This window comes from Pan paniscus, chromosome 2 (assembly GCF_029289425.2).
Source record: "Pan paniscus chromosome 2, NHGRI_mPanPan1-v2.0_pri, whole genome shotgun sequence".
Classification (NCBI taxonomy): domain Eukaryota; kingdom Metazoa; phylum Chordata; class Mammalia; order Primates; family Hominidae; genus Pan; species Pan paniscus.
Window position 1 is genome coordinate 158,346,947 of NC_085926.1, and position 17,423 is coordinate 158,364,369.

General features: G+C 35.4%; 1 protein-coding gene across 3 annotated transcripts in view; it reads left to right on the top strand.

Moving 5' to 3' along the window:
• The window catches only part of SMC4 (structural maintenance of chromosomes 4), a 35,416-nt gene that overhangs the window by 11,201 nt on the left and 6,792 nt on the right, over positions 1-17,423 (top strand). For all 3 annotated transcript variants that reach the window (XM_008956068.6, XM_003830623.7, XM_063603004.1), the window contains 12 exons: positions 1,201-1,365; positions 1,607-1,734; positions 2,758-2,898; positions 3,646-3,796; positions 5,530-5,694; positions 7,007-7,240; positions 8,652-8,837; positions 10,025-10,186; positions 12,681-12,906; positions 13,016-13,095; positions 14,123-14,275; positions 15,333-15,459. In XM_008956068.6, coding sequence (XP_008954316.1) covers positions 1,201-1,365; positions 1,607-1,734; positions 2,758-2,898; positions 3,646-3,796; positions 5,530-5,694; positions 7,007-7,240; positions 8,652-8,837; positions 10,025-10,186; positions 12,681-12,906; positions 13,016-13,095; positions 14,123-14,275; positions 15,333-15,459 — 1,918 coding nt within the window. The remainder of the gene's footprint in view (positions 1-1,200; positions 1,366-1,606; positions 1,735-2,757; positions 2,899-3,645; positions 3,797-5,529; positions 5,695-7,006; positions 7,241-8,651; positions 8,838-10,024; positions 10,187-12,680; positions 12,907-13,015; positions 13,096-14,122; positions 14,276-15,332; positions 15,460-17,423) is intronic.

Sequence of the window (17,423 nt, forward strand, 5' to 3'; positions counted from 1 at the left end):
AAATTGTCTACTTTTTGTAATTATGTTGAGGCTTTTGGTGAATTACGATGCTCTCATTAGTAAGTTTTACCCCACATTTTTAAGGTTCACCTGTATTCACTTAGGAAATAGGAATCACTAAGATATTTGAATTAAGAAAACAATATACTATTTTTAATGTGTAATTCTTTTTGTTGACTTTTTTCGTCTTTGCTATTTTGTTGAAAATAAGAGGTATATCTTTTTTCATTTGCCTGTACCTGTTCTTCCATTGTAATAGTCTAGAGTACAAACAAGCTACTCCTATAACGTAGCAGCATTTGGCCTGAACATACTCAGACACAGTTTTCTCTCCACCATCAAACTAAATGACTGCCTAGCAGTCAGCCTTGATGGTTACTTATTATGGATTTTTTTTCTCTTTTCTCTTCATAATTCAACTGCATAAATGCAGATACGTAAAGTTAATCTAAGATTTTAATTACAGTTCAAAGTTGTTATATTAGTGATTACAAACTGAAAGTTTTCTGATGTCTTATGTACCAGTGCCATTAGTTTTCTCTAGTCAAGGTGGTCTGTTTGATTTCTGTTATTACCATGAGAAATAGGTAATATCCTTTTCTGTCAAAGGCTCTTGTTTTTAGAAAACTGAACATGTAAGTTTTTGACTACCTTTGAAACGCATTACTTGTTAAGGAACTCCTAAAAACCATGTTTGTAGAGAAAGTTGGTAATACTACTTTGGGACAGGGTTCCTAACACAGTTTAACCATGCAAGTGTTTTTGAAAATTCTTTGTTTTAGAACAGGAGCTTCAATTGTGTTATTAACAATTGATAATGTTTCCACTATAATCAGATTGCAGATTAAGTGAATGCTTTCCTAAATTTTACTTAAAGAAACAAGTTTTATTTATTTATATTGAACATTCTAGATGAGGAAATGAGTGTGTGTAAGTGGGTGTATATTACACTTTTATAAGGATTTATCTAAGGGAATATAAATTCATGTTTCATATCTCCCTATGTAAAATTAAAACTCTTAGGAATACCAGTGAAAATAACATTTTTATTTATACCTTATTAAATCGTTGCACTACTAACTATACATTATTTAGATGTTTATTACTCTTGGTTTTATTATTTAACTGCTCCCAATTCTCACTTAAGATTGATTTAGCTAAACATACACAGTGAGTATGAAATATAACTTTTTTTTAAAGGGCGAAGTTGAACAAATTGCTATGATGAAACCAAAAGGCCAGACTGAACACGATGAGGGTATGCTTGAATATTTAGAAGATATAATTGGTTGTGGACGGCTAAATGAACCTATTAAAGTCTTGTGTCGGAGAGTTGAAATATTAAATGAACACAGAGGAGAGAAGGTGAATCATCTGTAGACTTTCATTGTAAATCAGAATGTTTCATTTATGATCTAACAAATTTTAGTAAGTCAGATATTCATGTTATAATACTTCTTAATGAAGAAATGTATTGAAATTTATATATTAACATTTAAGATGAACATTCTCCTTATTAACTGTTTTTATCTAATGTTTGCATATTTTAAGTTCATATTGTACATATGAAGTGTGTATTCAGTCTTTAAACTTTTAATTTCTGTAGTTAAACAGGGTAAAGATGGTGGAAAAGGAAAAGGATGCCTTAGAAGGAGAGAAAAACATAGCTATCGAATTTCTTACCTTGGAAAATGAAATATTTAGAAAAAAGAATCATGTTTGTCAATATTATATGTAAGTGCCTTGATTGATATTACCAATTTTTATATTAGTTTTTAACCATTAAGTCAAAGCCCTTCTCTTTTCCTAGAGAAACATGAAGACTGAAGTGAAAAAAAATCTCTAAACATTGTTTTGTGTGACTGGATGTGTTAGCTCATGCCTGTAATTCAGCACTTTGGGAGGCTAAGGCAGGAGGATCACTTGAGGCTGGGAGTTCAAGACCACCCTGGGCAACATAGCAAGACCCCATCTCTACAAAAAAAGGAATTATGTGGTGAACTTATCCAATGTGAGGACTATCTGGCTGTGACACCTGTCACCCCGTTGATCACCAGGGTTGAATTTATTAAATTAGGCATATTTATCAATTCATTGAAGTTGACTTTTTAGTATCCTGCTTTAAGTTGGGAGGTAGGTTCACAGGTATTTATTACTGTACTCAGTCCTTTTACGTGTGCACTTTTTAAAATTCGTGTAATAGCAGATCTGATTTTTTTCAGCTTATGATGAACTGTTTTTTGAGACGGGCTGTTTCACCCAGGGTGGAGTGCAGTGTGTGATCACGGCTCACTGCAATCTCAACCTTCCGGACTCAGTTGATCCTCCCACCTCCACTTCATGAGTAGCTGGGACTACAGGGCGCACACCAACACACCTGGCTAATTATTATTATTATTATTATTGTTGCTGGGATTTTTTTTGTTTTTTTCTTTTTTCTTTTTTTGGTAGAGATGGGGTTTCGCCATGTTGCCCAAGCTGGTCTCAAACTTCTGAGTTCAGGCAGTCTGCCTGCCTCAGCCTCCTAAAGTGCTGGGATTACAGGCATCGGCCACCACATTGGTACAATGAAATCGATTTTTGTTCCTAAATTCTAGCCTTGACCCAGGGGGATTTTCCCCTCATAGCCTAGGCAGTCATATATTGACTAGTTAATAATATTTTAGAAACAGTTAATTTTACTAAAATTGTTATACAGTTTTGGAAATGGCATTTTAGGAGCTTCAATTTCTTTTTTTTTTTTTTCCCTCCCTCTAGTTATGAGTTGCAGAAACGAATTGCTGAAATGGAAACTCAAAAGGAAAAAATTCATGAAGATACCAAAGAAATTAATGAGAAGAGCAATATACTATCAAATGAAATGAAAGCTAAGAATAAAGATGTAAAAGATACAGAAAAGTAATAATATTTTGGGAAGTACTAAAAGTATTTAGATAATTGTATTACATGTGTATTTATATATAAAGTTACTTCTAGCACATTATGAGTGTAAGACATTTGCCAGCATATCAAGTGGTGGCCCCCTTAGCGAAAAAAAAACTTGCCTTGCATCCAGTTCCTTGTTACAGATCAAATTCCCTACTCTGAAGTCTTAGAACCGTGGGGATGCTACCCCCTAGTGGCGTAGCACAGTAACAAACAATAAGCATTTGGCTTCACAGGTTAATCTTTTAGTAGTCCACAAATCTGATAGAGGGGTAGGATTTGGGTTTTTCTAGATAGATTTTTAAGGGTTTTATCATGTCCCTACTTGATGCCATTTTTCAATGACACTAGTATCTCTAATTATTTTTAAATAAAATTTGTATAGTAAGTTTATTGTATAGTACTTGTAAGTATATTCGTAAAAGGTAAAACCAAAATTTTACTCCTATGGTAAAATTTTTATATACCTAGACATTGTAGTCACTGGAAAATGTGTTATTTTCCCTCCAACTTAGAAAGGCAAAATAGCTGTCATAATCAAAAATACAGGTGCTTCTTCAACTATGGGGAGAGGGATCATCTTGGAATAAGGAGAGTTTTAGGATCCTGCCTTATTAAGAACCTGGACATATTTATAGAGGAAGTGTTCCAGGTAGGAAATATGGTTTTAAAATATGTGCACATTCAAAATAATGACTTGCAATATACTTGCTTTGCTAGGAAACTGAATAAAATTACAAAATTTATTGAGGAGAATAAAGAAAAATTTACACAGCTAGATTTGGAAGATGTTCAAGTTAGAGAAAAATTAAAACATGCCACGAGTAAAGCCAAAAAACTGGAGAAACAACTTCAAAAAGATAAAGAAAAGGTAGGTGTTAGAAAAAAATTCTTAAAATTTCATGTCTGAATGTCATACCTAGTTTTCATGGATGTGTTTGCCCCTTATTGCCTAAGAGAATGAATTAGTATTCTAAATGTTCTTTTAAGGTTTGTCTCTGAACATGATTTTACCCCCTCAAGGGAAACCTTGCTTCTACTGACTTTATTTTGCAGGAGGTTTTTTGTTTGGTTTTGGAATTTTGCAGAGATGGGGTCTCAGTCTGTTGCCCAGGCTAGCGTGCAGTGGTATGATTATAGTCTTGAACTCCTGGGCTTAAGGAATCCTACCTCAGCCTCCCAAAGTAACGTGGACTACAGGTGTGAGCCATTGCTCCTAGCTTGACTTTGAGTTTTAAAGTTTATATTACAATAATATATGTTATTGGGAAAACATTTACCAAATCAGCAGTTCCATTTTGGTGTTAATCTTAATTTTCTTTTTCCTAAAGTAGTAGTTTTTAAAGATATTTAAGTTAGGTATTACAGACTTAAAAATATTGCCTGTCTTCTACAAAAACTAAGCTAACAGGATCAGAGCAGGATTTCCCAAGAATTACCAATGTTGGCCAAGCACAATGGCTTACACCTGTGTTCCCAGTGCTTTGGGCGGCCAAAGTTGGAGAATTGCTTGATGCCAGGAGTTTAAGACCAGCCTGGGCAACATAGTAAGATCCCATCTCTACAGAAAATCCAAAATTAGCCAGGCTCAGTGGAACTTGCCTAAAAGTCCTAGCTAGTCAGGAGAGTGAGGCGGCAGGATGCCTTGAGTTCAAGATTCCAGTGAATAGTGATCAAGCCACTGCATCCAGCCTGGGTGACAAAGTGAGACTCTGTCTTAAAGAGAGATAGGAAAGCTCATAATTTGGAATCTCTTAAGCTATGTTCATGTTCATAGCTGTATCATATATAAACAGGTATGATACCTTAACCCCAGCCCCGCAAAAAAAAGCTTTGTTCCATATGGTTACACAATAATTATAGATTAGGCTCTACTTTACGCTATAAGCATTTTCTAAATGTATTTGTTCACAAAATACTTTCTGCTTAGCACAGCTGATAAATACGTTGAGTCAGTGTTTAAGGAAGTGGCATTTTGGGAAATGTTGAACTTCACAGGTACTAGATAATCAGAGTAAACAAAATAACAAGGCTTTGGGGGTAACCCCAAAGACTTGACAGACTTAGCTAAGTGTAACTGTTACAGAGTCATTAGCCTTTAGGCATAGACTGCATGGATAAGTGATTATTATCAGAAGATGTTAATGGAGTAAAATATTAGCCCTACATGATGACTCTGGAAGAGTAAAGTTGTGAAAGATTTTAGGGTTGGGGAGATGGTAAAGATAATTTGTGGTAAGTTATGATATACCAGGAAGGATAGTTTAGAAAATTCCGTGTAGTCAGAGTATATTTATAGCTAAAGAAGAATAATTACAACCTGAAATCCGGAGAGAAGGATGACAGACCTGAGGCCCTGCCAGAGACAATTTTCCTTCATCAGAGGTCAGGTGTTTCTAGAAGTAGTTTTACTATTAGATTGAGAGAATATAGAAATTACAGTGAATAGTCGGGAAAATACTGGTTAAAGCTAGCTAATTTAACTCTGATTATGAAGAAAAGAAGAACTAGAGGACCCTGAGAAATGCCTTTAAATAAGTCAAATATTGATAGTATTGGGTAACATAAAGATGTATGCTCCTATAACTTGTTTTATAATCTCAGGTTGAAGAATTTAAAAGTATACCTGCCAAGAGTAACAATATCATTAATGAAACAACAACCAGAAACAATGCCCTCGAGAAGGAAAAAGAGAAAGAAGAAAAAAAATTAAAGGAAGTTATGGATAGCCTTAAACAGGAAACACAAGGGCTTCAGAAAGAAAAAGAAGTAAGTTTTTTTTAATCAGTGTTTATTTTGGTGGCTTTTTTTTTTTTTAACTTAAAGATTATTTTTTCAAAAATACTGAAACCTGAACTGGTAAGTTTGGACTTTTAATGTCCAACATTCCTAAAACTAGTCAACCTAGACTTAGATGACTATTCTTTTAATTCCTGCTGACATGTTTTTTAAAAAGTTTACTAAATGAGAGTTTGTAGTAGTAGCAGAAGGTGTGATGTCAATCAAATACAGTACCTTGATTATTATATATGCCACTCCTAAGGGTGTTGAATCATCATATTTTGTTGCCACCTGTAAAACCTGGAGCCACACTAAGCGCAGGTTAATGTCTCTCTTGTTTTTGCTTCTATAGCTCTTGTGTAATAGTTAAAAGCTATGGCTGTTTCAGTTCTTGGTTCAAATCCTAGGTCAATCACTTACTGTCTCTGTTCTTGTGCCGGTTGTCATATCTCCAAGTCATCTTCCTTAAAATGAGAAAGAATATATCTACTTTGTGAAAATAAAGAATAAATATATCTATATAACGTACTGAGAAAGAAAATAAATGTTAGCTATAATTTTAGCATTATATTAATAAAACGAGAGCATGAAGTTGTCACATTGATATGTATTATCTACCCCAACAAGAGTAAGCATAAAATTATCTTTGTTTGTATGTACCACAGCATTTTTGACAGTGCTAAGCATGTTAAATACATATGTTAATGGATAATGGTAATTGACTGCATTAAAAAGTCATGGACTTAATAGAGTCTGCTTTGGCATATCAACATGTTCTAATGTCAAACTATAAAACTTAACAGGTTAGAATACCTGTGTGATGAAGTGTCACTTAATAGAGTCTGCTTTGGAATATGGACATGTTCTAATGTCAGATTATAAAACTTTACAGGTTAGAATACCTGTGTGATAAAGTGTCAATGGATAATGCAGTAGCTTTCATGATGGGATACTTCATAGTTAGTGGATTTTCACTGTTTGCTTATTTAATATATATTGAGTACTCATGTGCCCTGCACCCCATGTAAATGACAAAGCTAGGCCTCAAATGTCTTTATTCCTCAGCATAATGATCGATGTCACAAAGCTCTTGTGAAATCAGTTGGGAAAAGACTATGTACAGTGAATATTGACAACTAGGCAAAAACTGAATCTAGTCCACTTGTGAGAATTTCTTATTTCTATATACTGTGCTTATAGAATCTCCTTTCTTAAATCGAATATAAAATGTATGGTTTCATTTCAGTGTAGGTTTGAAAGTAAATATCTGCCCAGATTTAATGAACTCATATTTTAACAGAGTCGAGAGAAAGAACTTATGGGTTTCAGCAAATCGGTAAATGAAGCACGTTCAAAGATGGATGTAGCCCAGTCAGAACTTGATATCTATCTCAGTCGTCATAATACTGCAGTGTCTCAATTAACTAAGGCTAAGGAAGCTCTAATTGCAGCTTCTGAGACTCTCAAAGAAAGGAAAGCTGCAATCAGAGATATAGAAGGAAAACTCCCTCAAACTGAACAAGAATTAAAGGAGGTAAGTCTTTGCTTCTCTGTTGCATCAGAACATCATTCGTCCACTTCAGCTTTATACATTTTTGTTGTTTTTAATCTCCGCGTCAGAGGTGACTAGTGATAGATAAATTTTCTTCATTTTGTATAATCTCAAAAGAATGAGGTCAGCATTTCAGTATTCCATATGTGAACTGAGACTATCAAGAAACTATATTATCCCCAGAAGCACCATATAGTAAGTAAATCACCACCACCACCCCACTGTAGAAATAATTTAAACAAAAGAAAGTTTGTGTTTCTTTAAATCTTAAGTATAGACAATTTAAAAATAAATAAAAAACGTAAGTGTATATGTATTTATATAATGAATATACAAACAACTATCTTATTTGGGTTTTTAATTTATGGATGTAGTTTCTTTGCTTGCATTCCAAAATGTTATAAACTAACCAAGATGTATAGCTTAGCTCATCGGTGCCTGTCCCCCATCCTTGAGTGAATTAGATGTCTAAGGAATTTCGTAAACTTTAATCTCCAAAGATCTCCAAAACCTCAGTAGGCAAGGTGGCAATAAAAAAAAAAAATCTGTTTGAAGTGTAATTATACTGAAAATAAATATGAGTCTTTTTCATTTTAGTTAATGCATGCTATTTGGTCATCAGGGAATTTCATGACCAGGTAGAATTTAAATGTAAATTAAGTTAGATCCAGTGACTGCTTCTATCTTCCTGGGATTCAGTTTCTTTTGGGATGAATTATGTCAGTAACTTGGTTTAAACTTTATGCTAGTACAGTAAGTAATAGACATAATTTAAATCTAGTGGATGGAGGAATATACCAGTTACAAAAGATGGCTGCTGAGAAGTTGGAGATTGAGAAACAGAGGTTGTGTTTATGTGTGCATGTGTGTGGTTCCTCTCTTGTTGGGAGCCTGGCATTTTTGTATAGCAATAGGACTATCCAGTCATCTTTCGTTTCAGAGGTGTGCTTTTTCTCCACCACCCCCCAGCCCCGTTCAGCTAAAATAAAGCATAGCATAACCGTAGTCCTGCCCAGTCATTTTCTGGGTCAGCTTTTCATTAGGGCAGAGCTTAAGAATTAGGGCACACTTATGTATAACTATGTAGTATCAAACTGGGATTTCCACAGCCCCAGCTATACTTCTCTATCAGGATGAACTGTTTGCTCCTGGAAAAAATATTACACCTAATGTTTTCTTTTATTGACCCAAGTAATTTATGCCCCTTTTAAACCCATCCATATTTTCCACAACCAAACCAGCAATTGCCATACAGGTGCTCAGTTTTGGTTCAAATTTTTATTGTTGGTCTTTTTTTCTTTATTGTTATTAAAGCATTACAACTAATTCGGTGCTATGACTGGTCATATTTAGGAGTTAATGCTTCTGGATTTCATTTTATTTTCACTTTTAGAAAGAAAAAGAACTTCAAAAACTTACACAAGAAGAAACAAACTTTAAAAGTTTGGTTCATGATCTCTTTCAAAAAGTTGAAGAAGCAAAGAGCTCATTAGCAATGAATCGAAGTAGGGGGAAAGTCCTTGATGCAATAATTCAAGAAAAAAAATCTGGCAGGATTCCAGGAATATATGGAAGATTGGTAAAGTAGATTCTTGGGGGGCATGGCTTTACTTTTTTTTTTTAAGAAAGTGTAACTTATTTTTTTGCCTTGTCAACCGTATTTCAAGTGTCACTGTATATAAAATAAGATTCATTTTGTTTAAGGCACATTTATTTTTAAACATTTTGCCCTTACAGTTTCTTGTTTACTTAGCCTTAGATAAATACAATTATTTCATACATATCAAGAAAAATATTAGTAATGTCACACAAACTGAAAACCATTTTATCCTTTTTTTTAAAAGAGAGACTTTAGCCAGGCACAATGGTGTGTGCCTGTAGTCCCAGCTGTTGGAGAGGCAGAGGCAGAAGGATCACTTGAGCCTAGGAGTTCAAGTCCATCCTGGGCAATATAGCAAGACTGTTTTTTAAAAAATGAAAATTAAAAAAATTGTTTTTATATATTTGGAGTTTCACACCATTTTACTTAGGTTTGGGCTAGCATTTAAGGATATAACAAGGGATAATCTAAAATCCAAGGCTAGCAATAGTGAGGACCATTACTGCTTCTTAGCCTCGAGGGAAGGTAGTTGTGGTCCAGAGGAGATGGGGAAAATGGATACCTTAACCCCACCTATTTCCTGCCCTCCAGTCTTAGCTGAAACCTCAAATTGGCTGAAGGTGGAGAGTCAAAGGAGCCAGTTGATGCAGTCCTTAAGTCAGCCTTTCGGAGAAGGGAACAAAGTGATGTAAAAATTACCCAACATGATTGCTTCTGCATCTTGTATCGGGACTTCCACCTTATTTTCTTAAAGATAAACAGTTTGATCCTATTCATTTGCTCTCAAAGAAAGCCCAAACCAGTGAATACTGCTAGATAGCTGTGTAACAGATAAACAGATAAATGTGTTTCATCAGGATTTACATAATTTTAGATGCTTTTCAATAATTCAAAGTTTTCTGAGTTTTGCTTATAGTTCATTTAGGTTTTAAGCTTCATGTTGTTTTCATAAAATGAAAACAGTTCTTTCATTTTGTGCTCAGAAATTCAAGCTGCATATTCATAAACTTATACATATTTTGTATTTTGTTGTGTACCCTTTTGTTCTCTTTAAAACCATGTCTACATAAAGTTTTTCAATTAAAAGAACTTTTTAAAACTTGATGAATGAAATGGTCCTGTGCTTTTCTGCCTAACTCTTTTTTCACCCCACTCTTCATTATTAGGGGGACTTAGGAGCCATTGATGAAAAATACGATGTGGCTATATCATCCTGTTGTCATGCACTGGACTACATTGTTGTTGATTCTATTGATACAGCCCAAGAATGTGTAAACTTCCTTAAAAGACAAAATATTGGAGTTGCAACCTTTATAGGTTTAGATAAGGTGGGTATTCATAATAACCTACCTATAATTGGATTTTTTTTTTTTTGAGACATAGTCTCGCTCTGTCACCCAGACTGGAGTGCAGTGGCATGATCTTGGCTCACTGCAAGCTCCGCCTCCCGGGTTCACACCATTCTCCTGCCTCAGCCTCCCGAGTATCTGGTACTACAGGCGCCCGCCACCACACCCAGCTAATTTTTTTGTATTTTCAATAGAGAGGGGTTTCACTGTGTTAGCCAGGATGGTCTGGATCTCCTGACCTTGTGATCTGCCCACCTCGGCCTCCCAGAGTGCTGGGATTACAGGCGTGAGCCACCACACCCAGCCCTATAATTGAATTTTTAAGTGCTAAGTGTGTTTTTCTTTTTGGATTCAGTCTTTTTCTTAATGGTTACTCATTGAACACCTGATGGGTTTTGAGGATTATTTTATGTTCTGGGGTTATATGATTATAAAAAATTGTTTGACATATTGCAGTGCCTCCACTAAAGGAATGTACATTCCAGAGTTAAAAGGAAAACCTTTATTGAGATAATTTACCTACAGTAAAATTTATCATTTTAGGCCAGGTGCGGTGGCTCATGCTTGTAATCCCAGCACTTTGGGAGGCCAAGGCGGGTGGATCACGAGGTCAGGAGTTTGAGACCAGCCTGGCCAACATGGCGAAATCCCATCTCTACTAAAAATACAAAAATTAGCTAGGCATGGTAGCAGGCGCCTGTAATCTCAGCTACTCGGGAGGCTGAGGCAGGAGAATTGCCTAAACCTGGGAGGTGGAGGTTGCAGTGAACCTAGATTGCGCCGCTGCACTCCAGTCTGGGTGACAGAGTGAGACTCAAAAACAACAAACAAAACAATCATTTTAAAGTATGCAATTTGGTGGGTATTAGTATATTCACAGTGTTGTTCACCCATGACCACTATCTAATTCCAGGATATTTTTATCATTCCCAGAAAGAAACCCCATAGACAGTAACAGTCGCTCCCTATACCCCTTCACCCCCTCCAAACACTAACTACTTTTTTGTTTCTGTAGATTTATCTACATATAAATGGAATCATACAATATATGGCCTTTTTATACAGCTACATTTACTTAGCAGGTTTTCAGGTTCATCTATGTTGTAGCATGTATCAGTACTTCATTCCCTTTTATTGCCAAATGGTATTCTGTTACATCATTTTGTATAACCATTTGTCAGTTGATGGACATTTGTGTTTTCACTTTTTGGCTGCTTTGGCAATACTTCTGCTACGAACATTTGTGTACAAGTTTTTGAGTGAACATGTATTTTCAGTTCTCTTGGGTATATATATACCTAGGGTAGAACTGCTGGGTCATGTGGTAATTCTGTTTAACTTTTTGAAGAACTGTCAAGATTGTTTCCACAGTGGCTGTACCATTTCCCACAAGCATGTGTAAGGGTTCCAGTTTCTTTACATCCTCGTTAACACTTGCTATGGTACATCTTTTTTATTATAGTCATCTTAGTGAATATGAAGTGGTATCTCATGGTTTTGATTAGGATTTTCCTGGTGATTTATGATAGTAAAAGTCCTTTCATGTCCTTGGCCATTTGTCATCTTCCTTGGAGAAATGTCTGTTTCAAATCCTTTGCCCATTTTTAAATTGGTTTCTCTTTGTTGAGTTGTAGAATTTCTCTATTTTGAATACAAGTCTCTTGTGAGATATGATTTACAGATATTTTACCCCATTCCTTGGATTGTATTTTCACTTTCTTGATGGTATCCTTTGAGGCACAATTTATCTTTTTTTTCCTTTGGTTGCTTGTGTTTTGGGTATCATACCCAAGAAACCACTGCCTAATCCAAGGTCACAGTGATTTACCTCCTTTGTTTTCTTCTAAAAGTTCTATAGTTTTGGCTTTATATTTAGGTTTTAATCTATTTTGAGTTAATTTTATCACGTGATATAAAGTAGGGCTCAAACTACTCTTTCCATGTGGCTATCCAGTTATTCCAACACCATTTGTTGAAAAGATTCTTTACCCCATTGAATTTTCTTGGCATCCTTGTTGAAACCACCCAACCATTAATGTAAAGGTTTATTTCTGGGCTTTCAGTTTTATTACTTGTGCTGGTATAGGACACTGTCTTGATTATTGCAGCATTGTAATAAGTTTTAAAATCAGGAAGTCTGAGTCCTCTAATTTTGTTGTTTATCATATTGACTGTTCTGGGTCCCCATAATTTGTATATATGAATTTTAAGATCCAGATGGTCAATTACTGGGAAGTAACTGGGATTTTGATACAGGTTGTATTGAATTTGTAGATCAGTTTAGATAGTATAGGCATCTTAACAGTATTAAATCTTTAGATCCACAAACATGAGATGTCTTCCATTTAGGTCTAATTTTAGAACCTTTTGTGTATAATTCTTGTTTCTTTTGTTGAATTTATTCCTATGGGTTTTTTTTTTTTTGAGTTTTCTTTTTTGTTACTGTTGTTTTTGTTTGTTTGTTTACTTTTAGATGGCTGTATGGGCGAAAAAGATGACCGAAATTCAAACTCCTGAAAATACTCCTCGTTTATTTGATTTAGTAAAAGTAAAAGATGAGAAAATTCGCCAAGCTTTTTATTTTGCTTTACGAGATACCTTAGTAGCTGACAACTTGGATCAAGCCACAAGAGTAGCATATCAAAAAGATAGAAGATGGAGAGTGGTAACTTTACAGGGACAAATCATAGAACAGTCAGGTAATAGTGTTTTTGTTTCTTGGTTTTTTTTTTTCCCCCCCACAGCATTGACTTTATTTAATCTTGTTGGGGAGACATCTGAAGCTGACTTCTCTCCCCTGTTTTCCAGGTACAATGACTGGTGGTGGAAGCAAAGTAATGAAAGGAAGAATGGGTTCCTCACTTGTTACTGAAATCTCTGAAGAAGAGGTCAGCATATCTAAAATTGTATCCAGACTTTTTTTTTTTTTAAATAGCTTTACCGAGGTATATACTTACTACAAAATTTGGCCATTTTAACTATGGTGCACTCAAATTTTAATAGATGGCATTTTCTATAAATGACTAGGGATTTTTTATGTAAAGCCCTTTAAAGTTTTAGAAAACAAAATATTAATCAGAAACTATATGCTCAAAGTACACTTTTTAATTAGTACATTTGGATCATACAGATATTCCATAACTTACATAATTATTTCTGTTTTACATTTAATTTATTGGGGGTTTTTTTGCATTATTGCTGTATTACATAATTTTTTACTTCAAAATAATTCTTTAAAAGTATAGCAAAGACTTCTTGATGCAAATCTCAACTTCAGAGTATATTAAACTTTTTTCCTCCTCAAAAACATGTTCTTAAATAGCTTGAATACCTTTTCCCAAAATGTTGTGCTTTGATTTTTTTCCCTCTCGTATTTTGAAAATACAAGTTTATGTCCTTCTGCTTAAGTATTTGAATGCTGTACCTTCATTGAAATAATAGGTGACTGTACAACACTTAGTTACCTTTCCATCTGATTTTCGATCAAGAAATTACTTGACCATCTCCTGAACTTTAAGATTGGGATTGGAACAGGTGGTTTGATTTTGTTCTGGTCTTTAAGATCAGAAGTTTTAGGCTGGGGGCGGTGGCTCACACCTGTAATCCCAGCACTTTGGGAGTCTGAGGCGGTCAGATCACAAGGTCAGGAATTCAAGACCAGCCTGGCCAACATAGGGAAACCCCGTCTCTACTAAAAACACAAAAATTAGCCGGCCGTGGTGGCACGCACCTGTAACAGTCCCAGCTACTCAGGAGGCTGAGGCAGGAGAATCGCTTGAACCCGGGAGGCGGAGGTTGCAGTGAGCTGAGACCACGCCATTGCACTCCAGCCTGGGCGACAGAAGTTTTAGTTTTCTTCATAAGTTGACTTTTCGGTCAATCTGAAATGGCTCTTAGAGAAAACTTTCTTTGTAGGTAAACAAAATGGAATCACAGTTGCAAAACGACTCTAAAAAAGCAATGCAAATCCAAGAACAGAAAGTACAACTTGAAGAAAGAGTAGTTAAGTTACGGCATAGTGAACGAGAAATGAGGAACACACTAGAAAAATTTACTGCAAGCATCCAGGTATGTGCATGTGTGTGTGTGTGTGTGTGTGTACTGAAACTATTGGGATTCAACTGGAATTTATCAGAACCATTTTGCTATTTGCTTACAATTTATTAAATATATAAGGGAGGGAGGATCTATAGGTAGATCTAACTCTTGATGATTTTGTTTCACTGAGTACTAATAGATAACGCCCTGTCACAATGTTGCTCCAACCACAGCTATTCCTGTTTTCCGTTTGTACTCCATAGAAACATTACTTTCCTTAACAATTATATGACCCTTTATTTTTATTCTCTTTTCAAAGTGGAATGTTTTTTTAATTATGAAAAAGCAGTGCACGCCCACTGTTTTTTTAATAAGTTTCCAGAAAATACCCAAATGATCACCTTCATTTTGACGTATGTTCTTTCGACTTTTCTAATACCTAGTTTGCATGTAATGTATTTATATATGTGGTAGATATGTGTAGATATATAAAGTGTGCATATGGTTTTTTTAATGTCATACTAGCTTTTCTTAAATTATGGTTTTCTTTCCAAGGCAGTATAAATGTACTTTGTTTTTAATTGCTTTAGAGCATTTTGTTTATAACATAATTTGACAAATTTTTTTTGTATTATGTACACGGCTATGTTTAAAAATATCCTTGTAGGTATACCTTGATTCATTCAGTTATTTCCTTAGATTTCAAAAATTACAAGTATTACACCATATGTGTACAATGTTTAAGGCATTTGTTGCATAATGCCAGATTGTTTTCAAAAGTTATAATTCATGCACTACTAACAGCATATTCAAATAATTATTTTTCCAAGTCTTTGAACACTAGGGTGGTCTACATAAGTTTGCTACCTTGTAAACAGAAATGTGGCATTTTAACGTGTCTTTATAATGAGCTTACATATTTTGTGTTGGTTGGCCATTTTCATTTTTTATATCAATGGCACATATCTTTCCTTTTCCTATTAGTGTGTGTCTTTTTCTTGAAGATTTTAAGTGCCCTTTTTAAAAATTCACAATGTTTAAAGCAAATGTTAAAATATTGACCTTAAATGTTAAAACTTTTTTGTAGCGTTTAATAGAGCAAGAAGAATATTTGAATGTCCAAGTTAAGGAACTTGAAGCTAATGTACTTGCTACAGCCCCTGACAAAAAAAAGCAGAAATTGCTAGAAGAAAACGTTAGTGCTTTCAAAACAGGTATGTTTAGAGATAGACCTTTTTTGGGGAAAAAAAAAAACAGGTTTTTAAAGCTTGCAATATTTAAGAAGCAGTAGAATAATAATAGAAGCTAAGTATATGCAAGTCATTGCACTATTTTATGGTGTTTGTTATAAAGTAAGTGCTATTAATAGTCTCATTTGACAAATAAGGAAACTGAGGCATTTGCCTAAGGTCACACAGCACGTGGTGGTATAGGAATAGGTGATATAGTCTGATTTTTGAGTCCATGCTTTTAATGTCATACTTTGTATACTTTGGCCCTAATCTTTCCAAAACCCCTTCAAGATAGTGGTTATAGATTTAGAAAAACTATATCACTCAGATAACACAGGGAATAAGTGGTATGCAATCAAAGAAAAACAATGTGTAGTTGAAAACTTTATATATATATGTATTTTTTCCTTTCATAACTTCTTCTTGTGCACTTATAGACATGTAAATGTTCTACCAAAATAGAATCTTTAGGCAGGAAAAGGAATTCACAGGCAGAATTGGCTCTGTAGCCTTAATTGAAATCCCCTGATCATGCACTTGAGCAGCTGTGCTTGTCTTTCCATGTTGGCTTCAATCAAACATAGATGTGCATCTTAATGGGAGAAGGGATAGTGGATTATGCCACAGTCCCCTTCCAGGTTTACAGAATCTTAGCTAGTGACTCCAGCAAACACAGCAAGGTTCATTTTATTCTTAAGACAGATCCCTGTTACAGTTTGCTTTGTGAGCCAAGGAAGACAAATACTGATTAACCATCCCAAAGAACTAATGAGAGTGGAGTTGGAGCGATTATCCAACTGCTCCAAAAATGTGGGGATTTTCTTCCAAAAGAAAAAGAGATTTTTAAATGTTGACACATTTCCACAATGCATATCAAATGTGCATTTATACTCATATTAATTTGTGTCTGTGTTTATCTGCATTTCTAATATTCAGGCACTCAAATAGTATCTGCTACTGGCCAGGCTTTGTTTTAGGTCCTACTGATAGAGCAGTAAACAAAAATAAAGTCTCTTTCCAGGGAGCACACATGTAAGATGGCACATATTTGAGTGGAGGCCCAAAGAAAGTATGAGTGCTAACCCGTGTATGTTTGAGAAAAAAGCATTCCAAGAAGAGTATAAAGCAGCAAATACAAAGGCTGAAGCAGGAGTATGCTGGGAACACAAACCATTGTGGCTGGAATAAAGGACGGAAGAACCCAGATTCTCTGAGGCCTTCCCCCACACTCCCCTTTCCCTGCAAGCACCCACAACAATGGCTTTGATGGTACCTAACGGTCAGTTGAGAAGCCAAAATGTATATCTGTGCTATTAATGGCAGCATTTTCATGGAGAGACTGCAAGAGTCTATATGTGTTTCATCCTTATTTGAAAAGGAATCCTTGACTTTGTTAGGAGCTCTATATATCTCCTCTCATAGAAATGCCATATATTATCAGGAGACTGTTAATATCTCATGTGGAGGACCCATTTGTGCAAGCATATCTTTAAAATTAAATATTTTCAACTCTTGAACATATTCATATTTTTAAATAAAGGCTACAGTAAACCATTATATCGAAATCTGTGCAAACATTTTATATTTAAGATAAATTGGGCTGCGCATGGTGGCTCACACCTGTAATCCCAGCACTTGGGAAGGCCGAGGCAGGCAGATCACTTGAGATCAGGAGTTTGAGACCAGCCTGGCCAACATGGTGAAACCCCATCTCTTTGAAAAATACACACACACACACACACACACACACGCACACACACAAAAGTGGGGTGTGGTGGCACATGCTTATAATCCCAGCTACATGGTAAGCTGAACCACGAGAATGGCTTGAACCTGGGAGGTGGATGGAGGTTGCAGTGAGCTGCGATCGCGCCACTGCACTCCAGCCTGGGCCATAGAGCTGGAGAACCTCTCTAACTTCATTACAGAAAATCCAGACTTCTGTG